This window comes from Panicum virgatum, chromosome 2N, assembly GCF_016808335.1.
Source record: "Panicum virgatum strain AP13 chromosome 2N, P.virgatum_v5, whole genome shotgun sequence".
Classification (NCBI taxonomy): domain Eukaryota; kingdom Viridiplantae; phylum Streptophyta; class Magnoliopsida; order Poales; family Poaceae; genus Panicum; species Panicum virgatum.
The window spans coordinates 68,813,806-68,831,622 of record NC_053146.1 but is presented as its reverse complement, the minus strand read 5'-3'; the positions used below and the strand labels follow the sequence as shown (position 1 = coordinate 68,831,622).

The 17,817-nt window shown below is 44.4% G+C and overlaps 2 protein-coding genes and 1 long non-coding RNA gene across 3 annotated transcripts; 1 reads left to right on the top strand and 2 right to left on the bottom strand.

The window, feature by feature from the left end:
• Nucleotides 1-746: 746 nt before the first annotated feature.
• LOC120662967 (NFX1-type zinc finger-containing protein 1-like) lies at nucleotides 747-2,224 on the bottom strand. Its single transcript, XM_039942009.1, has 2 exons — nucleotides 2,209-2,224; nucleotides 747-1,843 (listed from the first exon to the last, which is right to left on the bottom strand). Exons 1-2 carry the CDS (start codon nucleotides 2,222-2,224, stop codon nucleotides 747-749), a joined length of 1,113 nt encoding a protein of 370 aa, XP_039797943.1.
• A 6,092-nt stretch (nucleotides 2,225-8,316) lies between these two features.
• On the bottom strand, nucleotides 8,317-11,502 carry LOC120662171. The gene is made up of 3 exons (XR_005670201.1): nucleotides 10,451-11,502; nucleotides 9,913-9,966; nucleotides 8,317-8,571 (listed from the first exon to the last, which is right to left on the bottom strand). It is a non-coding gene; the product is annotated as an uncharacterized LOC120662171 (long non-coding RNA).
• Nucleotides 11,503-14,839: 3,337 nt separating this feature from the next.
• On the top strand, nucleotides 14,840-16,376 carry LOC120662170 (peroxidase P7-like). The gene is made up of 3 exons (XM_039941291.1): nucleotides 14,840-15,179; nucleotides 15,262-15,456; nucleotides 15,542-16,376. Exons 1-3 carry the CDS (start codon nucleotides 14,970-14,972, stop codon nucleotides 16,109-16,111), a joined length of 975 nt encoding a protein of 324 aa, XP_039797225.1. The 5' UTR covers nucleotides 14,840-14,969; the 3' UTR covers nucleotides 16,112-16,376.
• The last annotated feature ends 1,441 nt before the right edge of the window (nucleotides 16,377-17,817 follow it).

The following is a 17,817-nucleotide window of genomic DNA, read 5'->3' as shown; positions in this document are numbered from 1 at the left end:
AACACCCATAGTTGGAATACCCAACCCACCCCTCAAAAGAAAGAAAGAAATGTTCCAATACCCAGATTTCAAATGCAAATAAACACGCGCAAGTAGCGTCATTTGGGAGGTAGAAATTGACGATATAATATCAAAAGCCAATTCAAAACATGCTAAATAAATAATATCCTATTGATCATCAATCCCGGCCCGTGAGAAGAATTCATTATTTCTACCAAATAATAATCACCCACCCAATCCAAGAACTAATTTTTGCCTAAATGCCATCATATCACTCGTCAATTGCACAGGGGAGAATCGTCCTTATCCCTCAGTAATAGAGCAACAATATGCATGCTTCCAGTAAGCATATATATATAATTTTGAGCACACATACAACAACATAAACTTGCTTGTCACACAATACAGTACACAGAAGCAGGGTCAACTCCTGCTTAACGCGCGTAAGTATAGTGCGTACGATATGCAGGCGACACATGAATGCCTGACATGCATATTATTCATCATACAAAATATAATAAATAGTTGCGTAAAGCAGCATATGCATGCACGCTCATGTTCATGCCTTATTGCATGTTATCTCGCTGTCGAGGCTGGGGAAAAGGGTGGAGCGGAGTTTGCACACGCACGTTGTTATGGTGCACGGGATAGTGACGCCTGGTGTGAAGGGCAGCACCGGCGGCGGCGGGCTCGCAGGCTCAAGAATAAGAACCACGCATTTTTTAGCATACTCTTTAACGGCTTGTTTATACTCCAACAAATTTTTGAAGCCGGCAGGGCAGGACGGCAGAGGTGCAGGTGCTGGAGTAGGGGGTGGTGCAGGCGTTGGACTGGGTGTGGGTGCAGGAGTTCGAGAAGGGGGCGGAGGCCGGGTTAGTGCAGGTGCAGGAGCAAGGGTTGGCGCTGGTGTTGGAGCACGGGTCGGCGCTGGCGTAGGAGCAGGGGTTGGCGCTGGCGTAGGAGCAGGGGTTGGTGAGGGCGTGGGAGCACGGATCGGGGAGGGTGTAGGAGCACGGGCCGGCGCAGGCGTGGGAGCACGGATCGGCGAGGGCGTGGGAGCACGGATCGGTGCAGGAGTCGGAGCACGGGTTGGCGAGGGCATCGGAGCACTGGTCGGTGCAGGCGTGGGAGCACGGGTTGGCGAGGGCGTAGGAGCACGGATCGGTGCAGGAGTCGGAGAACGGGTTGGTGAGGGTTTCGGAGCACTGGTCGGTGCAGGCGTGGGAGCACGGGTTGGCGAGGGCGTAGGAGCACGGATCGGTGCAGGAGTCGGAGCACGGGTTGGCGATGGCGTCGGAGCCTTGGTCGGTGCAGGCGTGGGAGCACGGGTTGGCGAGGGCGTAGGAGCACGGATCGGTGCAGGAGTCGGAGCACGGGTTGGCGACGGCGTCGGAGCCTTGGTCGGTGCAGGCGTGGGAGCATGGGTTGGTGAGGGCGTAGGAGCAAGGATCGGTGCAGGAGTCGGAGCACGGGTTGGCGAGGGCGTCGGAGCACTGGTCGGTGCAGGCGTGGGAGCATGGATTGGCGAGGGCGTAGGAGCACGGATCGGTGCAGGAGTCGGAGCACGGGTCGGTGCAGGCATGGGAGCACGGGTTGGCGAGGGCGTAGGAGCACGGATCGGTGCAGGAGTCGGAGCACGGGTCGGCGAGGGCGTCGGAGCACTGGTCGGCGAAGGTGTCGGAGCACGGGTCGGCGAAGGTGTCGGAGCACGGATTGCAGGAGTTGGAGCACGGGTTGGCGAGGGTGTAGGAGCATGGGTCGGTGCAGGTGTTGGAGCTTGTGGTGTCGATGGAGGTGGAGCACGTGGTGGAGATGGTGTGGGTGCCCGTGGTGGTGACCGTCCCTGGGCTCGCACAGAAGCCGCAAGCATGAGTGTCACGGCGAGGAAAAGGAGCGCAGGGGAAGCCATGGGCTTGGATGCCATGGCTAAGCTAAGCTAGCTGCGGATGTTGTCAGCCGTGTGTGCCCCCGGCCCCTTGAGCGTATCGGTCAGCATACCATCAGGTATTTATAGGCCGGCCAGTGGTTGCTATACGGGCGATCGATATCATGGATCGAGGTTGCAAGATTCTTATTAGATGGTATTAATTACGAGTACATGCCATGAACAGTTGCCTCTTGTGGACTTGCATGCATTGGAGACTCGCTCTTGCAAGTTGCAGCACGTACCAGTACGTAATTAACAAGAATAATGCGCGCCTAACTTACGTGCTAGCTCATACATGGATCCTGCTGCTACTAGGAGATCAAAGGGGAGTATAGTACACCGGAGAGTCCACGATGGGCATGCATGTGCACACGTTGCTAGCTATAGTCCCGACTCAATGGATTTGAAATTTTTAAAACGCCAGCGCGCTGTCCGTGGAGTCATATGGCTAGTATATGATAAAATATTCTCCCGTTCCCTAAACTGTAGATCATTTTTGCAAAATTTAGATACGTAAGTTTTATTATGTATCTCAATATAATATTCATCTTGATGCATAGCAAAAAATATATATCTTATTTACCAAAATGACTTATAATAATATAATAATTTGGAATGAATGGAGTACAATATAGAGCGAGTCAAAATTCAAAAATAATGTGCGCCTAACTTTTAGGGGAAAAGCAGCACGTACTCTTCTAGGTTCTTAATAATGCTACTATTTCAATCTAGGTGTTGACATATACGGTGTAATATGAACATATATATGTGCTTTGTCATCAGGAAATCGAATTTCCTCCCCGGGTTCAACTGTGTGCTAAGAGGCCGGCCATTTGGTATGGTACTTGTTGCCAGCTAGATTCAAACTTCTATACATGGAAACATTGAAGTAGTTTATTTTGAATGATGCAAGTCGGGTGTGATGGGGAAGCTAGCATCTGGTCATTTTAATTAGTTGGTGTGTTCTACAATCATTTTTTGGGAGCATCTGTTTAGTATTTTTCATCTCTCAAGTATTGCAGAAGTGTGGTATTCATCCCTCATGTTTCATTTGGTGCAAATCAAGCCTTCAACTAACTAAATCGGTGCATTAATCATCCTCACCCATACTTAACAATGGTTTAGTATCATATAATATTGGTTTGTGTCATGTATAGTTATCTAACTAATAAGTGCTTAGCCACGTCTATGCTCAGTCAATCGTTATAATCATTCGGTGTGCATAAGATCTGTTAACTTTTTTGGATAAATTTTTATCGGTACTTAATTTTGAGGATTTACTGGATCTTTTAATTATGGTCCTTATATCTTCAACTTAATTAGCACGTTACATTTCCAAGTAGGGATTAATCAGATGATTTGTGTGGTATAGATCACAAAAGGATAGCACTCATTGTTAAACTAAGATAGGGATGATAAATGTATCGATTTAGTTAGTTAAGGGGTTAATTTGCACCAAATAAAACACGAGGTATGAATGTCACACTTTTATAATACTTGAAAGATGGAAAAACACACCTTTATTCATAATTAATTAATTTGATGGCAGCTATACATGTGGCACAGCATGCATATGCACATGTGAAAAATCCCAGTACTCACACACGTCACGTTCACGTAGTAACTAAATATATAAAAATCATATATAGAGGTCTATAGGTTACGAGAGTTGTACGTCCGTACGTACTTGAAGATCGATCGCCCTTGAAGCTAGCTAGGCGCGTGTTTCTACTCAAAGTCGGCATGCATGCATGCCCGCAGCACGTTGAATTTTTTAATAATTGTACGCTAAAGCGTACACATGCCTGTATTAAACTTTAAGAAAAAAATATATATGAATACGTCCAAATGCCAGCACGTAATAGAAGGATTACAGAAGAAACAGCTATCCAACCCAACCTACACAAAGGATCCTTGACAAAAATAAAATTACAAATAAGTCCTTCCCCTTAATTCCCTCTGAATCCCTCTCATATAACTCCTCTCCTGGAATGCCGGGAGATATGTTTGTATGAAACCTTCAAGTTTAATACTCCCTCCGTTCCAAATTGTAAGTCATTTCAAAAAATTTGGAGAATCAAATCATCTCAAAGTTTGACCAAAATTATAGAGAGAAACACAAAGATTTATGACACCAAATAGATATACTATGAAAATATAGCTAACAAAGAATCCAATGATACTTAATTGGTATTATAAATGTTATTATCTTGTTATATAAATTTGGTCAAACTTGAAAATTTTTGTCTCTCCAAGATTTTTGGAATGACTTATAATTTGTAACGGAGGGAGTAGTAGGTGGGGATCCCCCCCACCCCCACCCCGATATTGCTTGAAAAAAAAAACAAATAAGTCCTTCAGTTCCTCATGCTTGCCATACACACTATTCGTCTTCCATCTCCATCTCCGTCGTTGTTGAAGCTACCATCAGAGCAAGGGAGAGACGGCAAAACAAACACCAAGATATGAAGAAGCACCATCACACAAAGGCTTTGAAAAGAGCCGTAGTAGCGTCCTAACCCAAGGGATAGGAACAAACAACATGTTGATATGCATCGGCCGGGGGCACACGCCCCATGCTTCTCAGATCCTGGAACTGCACAAGTTGTTGCACAACAGCCAGGAAGAAGAGCAGGTCCACCCACCACAAGTCCACAGATCCAACACCCACCTCTGATGGTGTTGCATGGTTTCTTACACAGCTGGTGTAAAAATGCACTGTACGTGTGTTGACACTGAATTTTGATAAATTCGATGTGATCTGAATTATGAAATCATCGGCGCCCGGTATGCATCGGCATGAATCGCATGCGAGGGTATACTGTGAAGATCAAGGCGTGCCACGACAGACAGCTGCGTATACATGTGTGGAGAAAAATACATGTTCTGCATATATCACGAGGATTATTTACATGCATGAGAAGGGCAATACAATATGTGCATGCATCAGAATAAAATAATGAGGCTGCTGCGTGGAGGAAGATGCAAAAAAGATGCGTATCCATGTACGTGAGGCATGCACCATATACATGGATTTTCCGCATAATTTATCTGGACGGAGTCAAGATGATTAAAATAAGTTGCCGCATAGAAAGTAGAAGTCCAGGATAATCACGCAAGCATATTGGTCCATACACGGACGGGAACAAAGGGGCTTCATTAGCAAGGATTCTACGTAAAGAAAATTAGAATCTATTTATCTTAATATTTCCTTTTTGTTTAGATATTTCTTCTCTAACAAGTTTGATGTGCCATAACTAGCTAGGTTGTTCAGGCTATAAATATGTACTCCCATTCATTATAAAAGGTTTGGACCTAGCTAATTTACGGCCAGCCTTAAAATAGACTGGTACGGCCGCCCCTATTTTAGAAAGCAGATTTATTAGCTGCTGTCCAATTTCCTCTTCTGGAAAGTACTACTCAGGCATTAAAGACCTGTCATTACAGGAGCTCGGTGCCTAGCAGCACCCGCCATTTTACTGCTAGAAAACAGGCCAGAAAATACTAGTAGGTAGCCTTTTGCATGCAAAGTTTCCTGTTAGAAAATATGACTCTACCAAGAACAAAATTGTATAAGATTCCTTACAAAACATATTATTCGAAAACTACAAGTTCAGGGACTAGGAGATTGGTTGTCCTAATGTCAGCACAAGGACTGCATGACTAGAGTCTAGCATTTTTTTGGTTGTTCCTCTCCTAACTATTTGGACTTTATAATTTCATGATGACTGCACGTTGAAGGATTCCATGATAAGAATAGCAAATATATACCTCCTAGAACATGTAACCCTACTTATTTACAACATTTTGCCCATGCATCTTAGAAACTACATATGCAAAACAAATGGCCTCCTGATGAATGAATATATCATATTTTTCTTCTCATTACATGGTATAGCATTCATAGCCTGCAAAGTATAGTGAGAAAAAAGAACAATCAGACAACTTGTAGCATAGATGTGGAGGAAAAAAAGTTGTATCTGAATAGAGAACAATTCAAGTGGTGTATCACATAGAAAACCCGTATTCACATGATGAAGAAAACACATATTTTGGTTGACTATATATATTTTGATTATACTTCACACGTACAATAATAAGCATTTTTGCTACAAGTTGTAGGCACACTATAATGAACTCAGAAGCAACTTAAAATAAATGAGCAGGCAAAAATAACAAAACCCACGCAACCTAATTCCTAACATTTATATGCTGGTTATCAACTCAACAAGTTACAATAAGCAATTTTTTGAAACCTCTTAAGCAAAATTTTGAAAAATTATGAGCAAATTAGAATATGAATAGAACTATTTTCAAAGACCAAAAAGCAAAGGATTGACTGCATCATTGGTTTCTAACACCAAGCACCAAGCATTACCTCCATAAAATTTGGCTGATCCTGCTATAGAACCAACCACAAAGCACCAAATATAAGAACTAAATCAGTATAAATTAAAAGAGGATACATAATTAGAGTATAAAATGCTAAACTAGAATACAAAAAGTGCTAAACTAAATGTATTTTTCCTTTAGAAATTGGTCAATAGAACCAAAGTGGTAAAACTAACCGAATATGAAAAATAGATACAGTGCCAAATACATGTTGTAGTTTCAGGCAAAAAACAACAAAAAGATCAGGCTCCTTCCAGTGTTTCATATCACCCTAAGTCACATGAAAAAAAACAGCAGTAATATGTTGTTTGAGGCTTTGAGCAGAAGCTTATTTTTACCTGCAGTTATTTACCTATGGTTATAGCAAAACTGGGGGTCAAAACTGCACTTAAAGTACTATTTCTCTAGCTAATATATGCAGTGCAATATGCAAACAACAACAACATAGCTTTTTTTCCCAAGCAAGTTGGGGTAGGCTAGAGATGAAACCCAAAAAAAATAAGTTCAAGGTACAGGCACATTGATAGCTAGTCTCCAAGCGCTCCTATCCAAAGCTATCTCTTTAGAGATATTCCAATCCTTAAGGTCTCTCTTAACCGACTCATCCCACGTCAGTTTAGGTCTACCTCTACCCATCTTTACATTATCGACCCGCTCAAGAACCCCATTACGCACCGGCGCCTCAGGAGGCCTTCGTTGGACATGTCCAAACCATCTCAGCCGATGCTGGGTAAGTTTCTCCTCAATTGGTGCCACTCCGACCCTATCCCGAATAACTTCGTTCCGGACTCTATCCCTACTTGTGTGCCCGCAAAACCACCGCAACATCCGCATCTCTGCTACACTCAGTTGCTGGACATGTCACCTTTTTGTAGGCCAACATTCAGCACCGTATAGCATCGCCGGACGAATTGCTGTACTATAGAATTTGTCTTTTAGCTTTTGTGTCACCCTCTTGTCACAAAGGATGCCAGAAGCTTGCCGGCATTTCAACCAGCCAGCTGAAATTCTATGCCTAACATCTTCATCAATGTCGCCATCCTTTTGTAGCACCGATCCTAAATACTGAAAAGTATCCTTCTGGACCACCACTTGTCCATCTAGACTAACGTCTCCCCCCTCATGCCTAGTCGCGCTGAAATCGCACATCATGTACTCGGTCTTGGTCCTACTAAGTCTGAACCCTTTCGACTCTAACGTGCGTCTCCACAGCTCTAACTTCCTATTAACCCCTGCCCTACTCTCGTCAACTAGCACAACATCATCAGCAAAGAGCATACACCAAGGGATCTCACCTTGTATATCCCTTGTGACCTCATCCATCACTAAAGCAAATAAATAAGGGCTCAATGCTGACCCCTGGTGTAGGCCTATGTTAATAGGAAAGTCAGTGGTGTTGCCATCACATGTCCGGACAAACGTCGTCGCATCCTTGTACATATCCTTAATGAGGGTAATGTACTTAGTTGGGACTTTGTGCTTCTCCAAGGCCCACCACATGACATTTCTCGGTACTTTGTCATATGCCTTCTCAAGGTCAATGAAGACCATGTGCAAGTCCTTCTTCTGTTCCCTATATCTCTCCATCAATTGTCGTATTAAGAAAATCGCCTCCATGGTTGACCTTCCAGGCATGAACCCAAATTGGTTTTGTTGTATGCAGTGCAATATGCACCAAGAACAAATTGAATCAGTCGAACACAAATGGCAGATTAGCTTAACATAAAAATACTAAATCATAAGACCAAAGATGCTAACACAAAAATACGGAATAGCTCCCAGTTTAACTATTGAAAGCTTCACATGCATACACTATATTGCTTAAATAGTGATTGATAGTGGCTCATATAAAATTGCTTCTAATATCGGTACAAAATGCTTAGCATGGATACACAAAATTGCCTAGACAAGTAGCGTGCGCGCGCACACACACAAAGACTCACAGGATGAACGAACGGGTGGGGGCAAGGATTGGGATAGGGGATGGAGCACTACTCACATATGAAAGTTGGGGATGATGCTGTCGACGGAGGGCCACCCCGTGGGGTGGTAGAAGTAGGCTAGCCTCTCCGGCGGCGCAATGCGGATCCCTATCCCTGCCGCAACGCCGCTCGTGTTGTTGTTGGTGTTGCCGAAGTTGAACAGTACCACCCAGTCCCAAAAAATCCATGTGTGTTGTTGGCGGTGCCCCAGCCTCCATAACATCCATAAAAGTTGCAAATCACCAACTTTATAGATGTTGCTCCAAGCTCCTGTTGGGTAATCTTAAAAGTTAGCCATTACAGTAACTCCATGCACTAATTTTTAAGGTATAATCAAGAAATATAGTTCACTTGGCACCTCTACTAAAGATCCTTTATATCTTGGAATGTATTTATCTAGCTTAGATAAGTTGCATTTCTTTTGATTCACATGCAAACACAAGGATGTTACCATTTTAATATGCATTGGTGCAAGCCTCGTGAGAAGAAAACTAATGCATTATATGTTTTTTACTGGTCAATATGCAACCAGAACAAAAACAAATGCCAAACTGAAATGAATAATTTGCATGTTCATTTAGCATAGGTGGTCTACACATGAATTGCTCGAAGTGATAAGTAGGAACAAAAAAAAATACAGATTGTCACAATACATGAAAAATGCTAAAAACAAGGGCGAATGCTTAGCTAGTATGATTAATTTTCTTGTTGGTTGAGTATAAGTTGGATATATGAAATCCAAAAAATGATCTGTAGAAACATAGGAAAATGCTAGGATCAGAATGCAAAAAATGCTAAACTAAAATGAATAAATTGCTTGACTGTTTAGCAAAACTTGCCTACAAATATAACTGAGAGGTATATGACATTGATCTCAGAAACAACACCCACCCACGCACACACGGCTCATAGCTCGATAGCCAAATTCAATAATCCTTAATTATGACAACCTCCCTCAATCTCTCTCATCGCAAAAAGGAAATGAAACAACACTCTAAGATACTGCATGAATTATCAAACAAGCTAATACTACCACAGTAGTATTGCCTATGTAAAAACAATATTATTGCCAAACTCCTATATATATTAGTACCAAATAAAGATCCAGTGATGATTGTATCATAAAATGTAGTATCTTGCAGAAATACTGCCACAAAAAGAGGAAAGAAAGCCCATAATTGATGATGAAAGCACGCTGTATCATTCTGGTAAATATATGTGCTTATGAATCAGAATCATATAATGGTGCAGATCTCAGTTTGTTATATCCAGCCGTGATAGTGCTTAAGAATAGCACAAAACACTAGAAACACATTTGCCAAATTAGAAAATGTAAATTGCTTATCGGAAGGTATAAAATGGCTATAAGGAATAAGTATAATTGCTAGTAAAAAAAGTATAATTGTAATTCTAATCAATATTTATTTTTTTAAAAGAAATTGCATGTTGCCCAAGAAAAAGCTTGTTACTACAAGTGGGGTGTGTGCAAGGTTATTTTACTTGCATAAGTAGGAGAAATCACATTTTGTGCTGCTATCTACCCCGCCATCCGCAAATATACATAATTAAAAAAGCAAGTATGTGGTCCTACATACGTAAAAAATATCCTACCAACTAAAAAAGCAACTGTGCCATCTCTGTTAAACCACCAGCACACCCAGCACCCTGGCGAACAAAAAGAAGAACCATTATTAGGCTAATATTAGTAATGTCACCCCCTCCCCCCACCAGACACAGACACAGACACACGCATGAATACATTCTATAAAAAACATTTAGAAAAACAATATCTAAAATGTGTTCTTCACCAGTAAGTTCCCTTTGCTTGTTCTATAGGACTAATACACTGTTGAAAGCCAAAAATTCTTCTATAGAAACTACCATTTCATGTGCAAAGTGCTATTCCTCACTTGATAAAAACTAGGGTCAGTTGGATCCATGCCACTCCAATTTCTTGAAATTGGATCTCATGTTGAAAATCATGACATTGAGTGGCATGATTTTCAACATGACACCCAATTTCACGGAGCTGTGGTGGCATGAATCGAATTTTCCCTTAAAAACTACCCACCACCAGCGAGAGAAACTACGTATAACCATTTCATATACCGGAGTGGAAAAAAAAGATGAGGAGATCTGCTTGACTCACCTTCCAGCTAGCAGCAAAGACTATCGTTTCCATGGCCTCGAATTCCCAACCAACAAATGCTAAAAAAATACAAAAACACTAAGGTGGATTGGATGGGGGATAAAAATCTGAAGAAAATGCAATAAAAACGAAGATTCTATTTGAGAGGGTCTTTGATATAGTCTGACGCCCCTGACCTTTCACCCCCACCCGTTGTAGAGGACTTGAGCCCATCCCCCGCGCTTCCACCAAAATCCCTGCTGGTGAATGCGAAAAACAACCAAGATCAGGTCCTACTGCAGTAGTACGGTGCCTACAACTGCATCATCTTGTAGGGATGTAAATAGTACGGATATTTCCCGACTGTATTCGAATTCGATCAGGTCTGGAAGGGTTTTTATCCGTCCGTATCTGTTTCCGAGTATTCAATATCTATAACCGATCCGTATCCGAATACTCAAAAGTTACATTTTTATGATGTCGACATCCATTGCAATCTTATCCGGCAAAAACTAGCAATATCCGTATTCGACTCCGTATTCGAACAAAAATATGAAAACAAATACGATATCAGTAATATCCGTCTGTATCCAATCTGTTTACATCCCTATCATCTTGTTCTAATCTATAAGATGCTTCTACGTCTGGTACTTGAATAGAAGAAAGGAAACCACCAAGATTAGTAGTTAGGGGACACAAAACAAAAGTAAAGAAGACATACAAATGGAAAAAATGCAGAATCAAAAGGAGTAAAAAAGGAATAAGTGTGAAATCAAAACCTATCCAAGATACAACTATATTAGTGCTAGCAATTATCAAATCTATGCAGAAATAAAAAATGCTAATCTAAAATGAATAATTTGCCTGTTGCTTTTGCATAACTTGCCTACAAATGAAGTCCACAAGTTGAATCGAAATCATTGATAGCAAAAGGCCAAAATGCACTAATACTTCTAGCTAGAATTACTGATGACACTAAAACTGAACCTGTGTTTTGGGTACATGCCATTAAGATTTGTAATCCATCTATAACACTAAAAACTGCATACTCGACATTAAGGCTTTGTTGTTGTTGTTGTTGTTGTTGTTGTTGTTGTTGCAGTTTCTTTACAAATGCCTGCATCATACAAAAAAGTGACTAAATAAGCATTTGGATTATAAGAACAGATCATAGTAACTGTATAAGACAACCCGGCTCGGCTCGGCTGCTCTGCTCCGCATGCGCCACCGCTGCCTACGCCCGCTCCATAGATGTCCCCTTCGTTTCTAGAGTGCTTCAACTTTAAGAGCGCAAAGGGACCTGGTCAGAATCATGAGCGTGTACTAGAAGTCTACTAGACTAAAATCGGTTCCTCTGCAGCATGGGTCACTGGAAATTGACACGCGTAAATGCAGAATAGTATTCCTTACTGACCTGGCCAACATAAACTGCAAATCCAGAATCCACAGCCGAGTCAAATCCCCCACCAGATGCAAGTGCGAGGCTGCGCCAAAATATGCAGGGGCAAAGAGAGAGGACTCACCATCTAGCCGAGCAGTCGCACGCCCGCGCCAGCCTTTCTACCAGCTCCCGCAGCCGGCCCTCCGCGTTGGGCGACCAGAAATTGCCATGCCTGCCTAGGAGCGGAGTTGCGCAAAAGCTGCTCTGCACGCGCCCGCGCCACTCCGCCCGAGCCACTTCACCCCCGCCGCGCTGCCCGCGTGCAGCAGGGGAGGGGAGGAGCCCCCGCGCCACACGCGGCCCCATCCGCCTGCGCCGCCGCGACTGCGCGCGCGGGCTCGCGAAGGAGGCAGAAGGAGATGGGGTCGCGCCGCGCCTCCGCATCCCCGCGTGCGAGCTCAAGGTCCGCGCCACGCGACGCCGCCGCAGAGGGAGGAGTGGGGAGAGGTGGGGGCGCACCGAGCTGCCGCATCCCCGCGCAGCTCGAGCTCCGCGCCGCCTCTACAGAGGGAGCAGCGGGGAGAGGAGGGCCGCTCCGCGCCGTGCGGCGCAGAGGGAGGAGGGGAACAGACTGCGGCGGGAGGAGGGAGGAGGCTATGGTGGGGAATGGAGAGAGGAAGCAGCGACGGCAAGGGATGTGCCAGGGCAGGGGAAGGAGGATGAATCTGAATTGAGTTGCCATGGATTTGGAAGGGACTAAGGGAGCTTGCAGGAGGGGGAGAGAAAAAAAATGATGGAGAGTTGGGGACGAACAGGAGGACCTAGGAGAGAACGGATAAATCCACGTGCGGGATGTGAGGGAGGGGGTGAACGGCGTCACGGTCGAGCGTGCGGCTGGCCGATTATTAGTCATTATCAAAAGGTTTATCACACGACTAATACAAAACAATTTACTTTCTCAAATATTTTTACCTTTCTACCCTAAGAGTAGGAGTAATATAGATTTTTGATAAGTTCTTCAGCAATCTGGGCTGCATCGCTTCGATCTCCGGTTCGCCACGGTTTTCGTCTACCGGGTATCCCAGATCTCAACTTCCTGGTGCATCGCTGTCGTTGAATCTGGTTCTTATCCACCAGCTATCGAGTACCTTGGATCTTCGGCCGACGGCACATTCGCTTCTGTCTGGATCTACGGTATTCACCAGTTATCGATTTTGCCCTATCTTGTGAGCGTTACCTCTTGCTAGATGTGGTAGAATCACAATTATTCTAGTCTCGAGTAAGATCGCATCGGCTTATTTATCTTTGATCTATCGTCTTGTTATTTAGATCGCTTTAATTAGATTTATCTTAATAAAATAGACGATAGATTATCCGATAGCCTGTTGCATCTTAACCTTGGCTACTTCTCAAAGTGTTGTTGGGAAGTTCTATTGTGGATAGATCTATTGACCGGTGAGGTTAGATTAATCTGCTGCTAGTAGTATTTCTAGATTGCAACTTCCGAGCGCATCGCTGTCGTTTCATCTAGAAATACAGGTGGTGATATTAGTCGAAGCATCATTGACTTATGGTCCTGTTCATGGTGGATCAAAAGCCCACTTGCACTATGTTTTCTATCGGCTTCCTAGCTGATAGCTTCTGAGCTTTATTGTCATCAATCGCATAGATGTAGTTCAGATAACAGATGAGTTGCTCCTACTCATCAGGATGCTGGAATCAGCCTCATGGCCGATTATTTATTTACCATGTTTTATTCTGCTGTGGAATGTGGTGTTATCGTTGCTGATGCCAGAATAAAATCAGTCTGATCGACCGATCCCTTTTGACATTAGAAGAATTATCATCACCTTGTCAGTTGAATGGTTAAACTGACTGGCACGCTTGGTCTGCATTCTGAAATTTGGCGAACTGTGCCTTCAGATTCCAGTGTGTTGATTTTTGTGTGCCTTCAGATTCTAGTGTGTTGATTTTTGCGTCAACAACATATTCCTAAAAAATCAACCTATACAGTGAAAATGGGAGGAGGGTATTTATACCGCGACCTCTGTTACATGATTCCAGAAATGCCCGTACCTGCCCATTATATTCGGGGAATATTCCGAATAGGCGGTCATTTGTCATGATTAGAGTGTACAAATTGCCTACTTATACACTTAATACAAATTCCGGGCCGGGGAAGCGTGTTGTAAAATAAACTTGAAATAAGAAAACAAAACTTTTCACCCCTCTCAAAAAAAAAGATAAAACTTTTCACACAAAAGTCCAATTAGGTTTTGACCGCACACCATTTGGCTTGATCTAATTTAGCTCCGGGAAAAATGAATCAGCATTCCGTTAAGAAAATCATAATTTATACTTAAGCTATCATTTTCACCTGTGTATGGCCGTGCTTAAGTGAAGCTTTTTTAAAAAAAATACAATATTACTTTATTAACCCTAGAGGCATCGCTGCCGGCAAATCGGATGAAACCAAATCAGAAACAAAGCTAATAACGGCATATATGGTCCATCCATAGTCCAGGCGAAACGGTACCAACCATGGCTATAAAAAAACGATCACTTAAAATTAGTCCGAGCTGTTGGAGAGAAGCATAAACTATGGTGTTCGGATGGTTTCTTTTCGTGTTGACAGACCTATAGCTAGTTGTGAAAGTCGTCGATGCATTGCATGCAATGGGTAGCTAGGTAGCTAGCTAGTTTTCAGCAAGAAATGAAAATGTTGCATTGCTGCCGGTTGCAGTGCCAATCTGGTGTAGGTAAATTCGAGCAAAGCACAAGCTGGCCGATCGCGATGGATGAGATGGATGGAGAAGAAACGTAGCGGTCTCTTGCTTGATCGACAAGCAGCGGCTAGCCCTGAACAAAGCCTGAATCTGTATGCATTAGGTCTATCAAGCACTATACAAGCACTGGTTGGTCGCCCGGCCAATAATAATGCTGACAGCTCGATCGATCATCGCGCACACTCATACATAAGCACATTAATTCCTAGCTATATATATAAGCACACGTCCTCCATCCCGTCTATAGCTGGATCATCGCACTCGCAGCGCGTTGGATCGAACAGTGCTAGCTAGTTTTTTTTTTTTGAGAAAACAGTGCTAGCTAGCTAGCTAGCTAGAACTGCAGTAGGAAACTTGCATTGTTCGCGTGCAAATGGCAGCCGTTCTTGTGTACCTCACCGTCATCGCCGCGGCCCTGCTGCAGGCCTCGGCGTTCGGGGCGGAGCTCACCGCGGACTACTACAGCGAGACGTGCCCGCCTGCGCTGACCACCATCAAGCTCCTCGTCGGCGCGGCCATCCTCAGGGAGCCCAGAATGGGGGCGGCGCTGGTCCGCCTCCACTTCCACGACTGCTTCGTCAATGTGAGTACTGAGTATCCATGGATCGGATAGCTAGCTGATCCGTCAACCAACATGCTGAAAATATAATATAATGTTGCTGCAGGGCTGCGACGGCTCCATCCTGCTGGATGACACCGACGACATGATCGGCGAGAAGACGGCCAAGCCTAACGACAACTCCGTCAGAGGGCACGACGTCATCGACACCATCAAGTCGGCGTTGAACACCGTCTGCTTGGGGAACGTCGTCTCCTGCGCTGACATCGTCGCTGTAGCTGCTCGCGACTCCATTGTAGCGGTCGGTGTCGGTAGCTATTATTAAGTTCGATCAGCAGCTACAAATTAAATATTGATTGCTTGTCAAATGTTGATTGTGCACGCAGCTGGGAGGATCCTCGTACGACGTGCTCCTGGGCCGGCGCGACGCGACGACGGCGAGCATCGACGACGCCAACAACGACATCCCGACCCCGTTCATGGACCTGCCGGCGCTGCTGGCCAACTTCGAGTCCCACGGCCTCTCCCTGCACGACCTCGTGGTGCTCTCCGGCGGCCACACGCTGGGCTACTCCCGGTGCCTCTTCTTCCGGAGCCGCCTCTACAACGAGACTGACACGCTGGACCCGGCCTACGCGGCGTCGCTGGACGAGCGCTGCCCGGCATCCCCCGGCGATGACGACGACGCGCTGTCGGCGCTGGACGACACCCCCACCACCGTGGACACCGACTACTACCAGGGCCTCATGCAGGGCCGCGCGCTGCTGCACTCGGACCAGCAGCTGTACCAGGGCGGCGCCGGCGGCGCCGACGACCTGGTCAAGTACTACGCCGAGAACCCCAGCAAGTTCTGGGAGGACTTCGGCGCCGCCATGGTGAAGATGGGCAACCTCAGCCCGCTCACCGGCGACCAAGGCGAGGTCAGGGAGAACTGCCGGGTCGTCAACCAGCAGTGATCGATCGCTTTCTCGTGGTGGAACGAGACAGAGCAGCTTCAGTGTCCAGGGTCCAGAGATATATGTTGCTGCGTGATTGCCTGCAGCTGCTGCCCGCACCAGCTTCCGCAGCAAGATTCTATTCTAGTATTCTGTAGTGTGTGTTTTGTACTGTACTGGCGTGCCTGCTTAATTGTGAGATTTTTTTTCATGTACTGTTTAAAAATGTTTTGGCCGAAATGTTTGAAGAAGCAGTTATTTTTTTCGGAAGGGGAAAAAAAGAAAAATAATCTTTCTTCAGTGGTAACGGCCCACGGTCCATGGACCAATCGCAGAATCCCAAATGGGCCAAAATCAGACCAATCAAGGTCCTGGAAGCGATTTTTTCTTTTTTATATAAAAAAAATCAAAATTTCAAAAATATTTGTCCATTTTGAAAATTTTCAAAAATATACCCCGGTCGCCATATGGGGGAGCGACAGGCCCTAAATATAATTTTTTTTTCATCAAATTTGCAACGAGGTCTCTAGCCAGGGGCGCGCGGGTGCAAAGGGGGCCTGTCGCCCCCCCACGGGCGACAGGGGGGACCGGGGGGGCATCCTCAGGCGCGACAGGGGGGCCTGTCGCCCCCCCCCCCGGGGCGACCGGGTCTTACCCCCCTATATAAGCATTCTACCCCTATTCCATCCTCATTTGAGCCCAAAAATTCCATCAAAAATCTAGAAAAAAAAAAGAGAGGGGTGAGGAGAAGGGAAGCGGCGAAGCCCTGCCGGATTGCGCACTTGTGATCTGCAGGTTAGTACATTTAGCTTATGTATTTTTCCATTGGTATTGTAGAGTAATTTAATTTAATTAGTGCTATAGTATAACCATTTAAGTAGGAGTTTAATGATACTTTAGTTACGTAGTAGTAAATTAGTTTAGAAAATTAGTACTACGCATTTATTATTATAATTGTAGTACTATTAGAGACGTGTTTATAAATTAATTACAATTTAGAATAGAATTTCGCATATACAGTATAGAATTTGAGTGTCATCACGTAGTTATGAATACTTATATGTTGTAGTTGAAATGCATACTTAGTTTTTACGGATTATTGAATAAGGTAGTGAAGTAAAGAGTATAACTCGATAAGTATTCTGTGATATACAGATATGTCGAGCAAGACGCAGTTTCAAGTATTTTATGGTGACTACAATATTTTGTACGGACCAAATGGAGTAGACCTTTCTGCCTTTAAGTGCACATCTAGCGCCATAGATAAACCTCTGGAAAGGAGTTTTGGTTCCATATGTAAGTGGCTGCAGCATGGGTTCCGTGTTGATCTGTTGACACATGTGATGGCCGTCCAGTCTCTTGTTAACTGTGAGGTAGAAAGTGATTTATGGGAATTGATGATGATACACAACACTGATGACTGGCAGAAGTACATGCAAGCAGCTCTAGAGCGTGGGTGGCATCTGGCCATTCTTGTTCAAATCCGGGAGAAGACACAAAATGAAATCCAATATGGTGCAGATCAAGCAACTCCGAGTATTCGAAGAGAGACCAACTATGTTGAGCAAGATGAGTCAGAAGAGATAGAGAACCAAAACATCGGACCACAGGGCCTTGCTGATGAGGGAGAGAGAATACATGGCATTGTGGACGAGATGGAGGCAGAAGACCAAATCGCAATAGAGATGGAAGAATATGAGGGCTCATCTGATGACGAGCAGTACTCA

What these genes read in the sequence shown, in the direction of transcription:
- LOC120662170 (XM_039941291.1), top strand. Translation starts at nt 14,970, where the DNA reads ATGGCAGCCGTTCTTGTGTACCTCACCGTCATCGCCGCGGCCCTGCTG. An exon ending in TCCACGACTGCTTCGTCAAT is followed by an intron (nt 15,180 to 15,261) that starts GTGAGTACTGAG and finishes ATGTTGCTGCAG; the next exon opens with GGCTGCGACGGCTCCATCCT. An exon ending in CTCGCGACTCCATTGTAGCG is followed by an intron (nt 15,457 to 15,541) that starts GTCGGTGTCGGT and finishes TTGTGCACGCAG; the next exon opens with CTGGGAGGATCCTCGTACGA.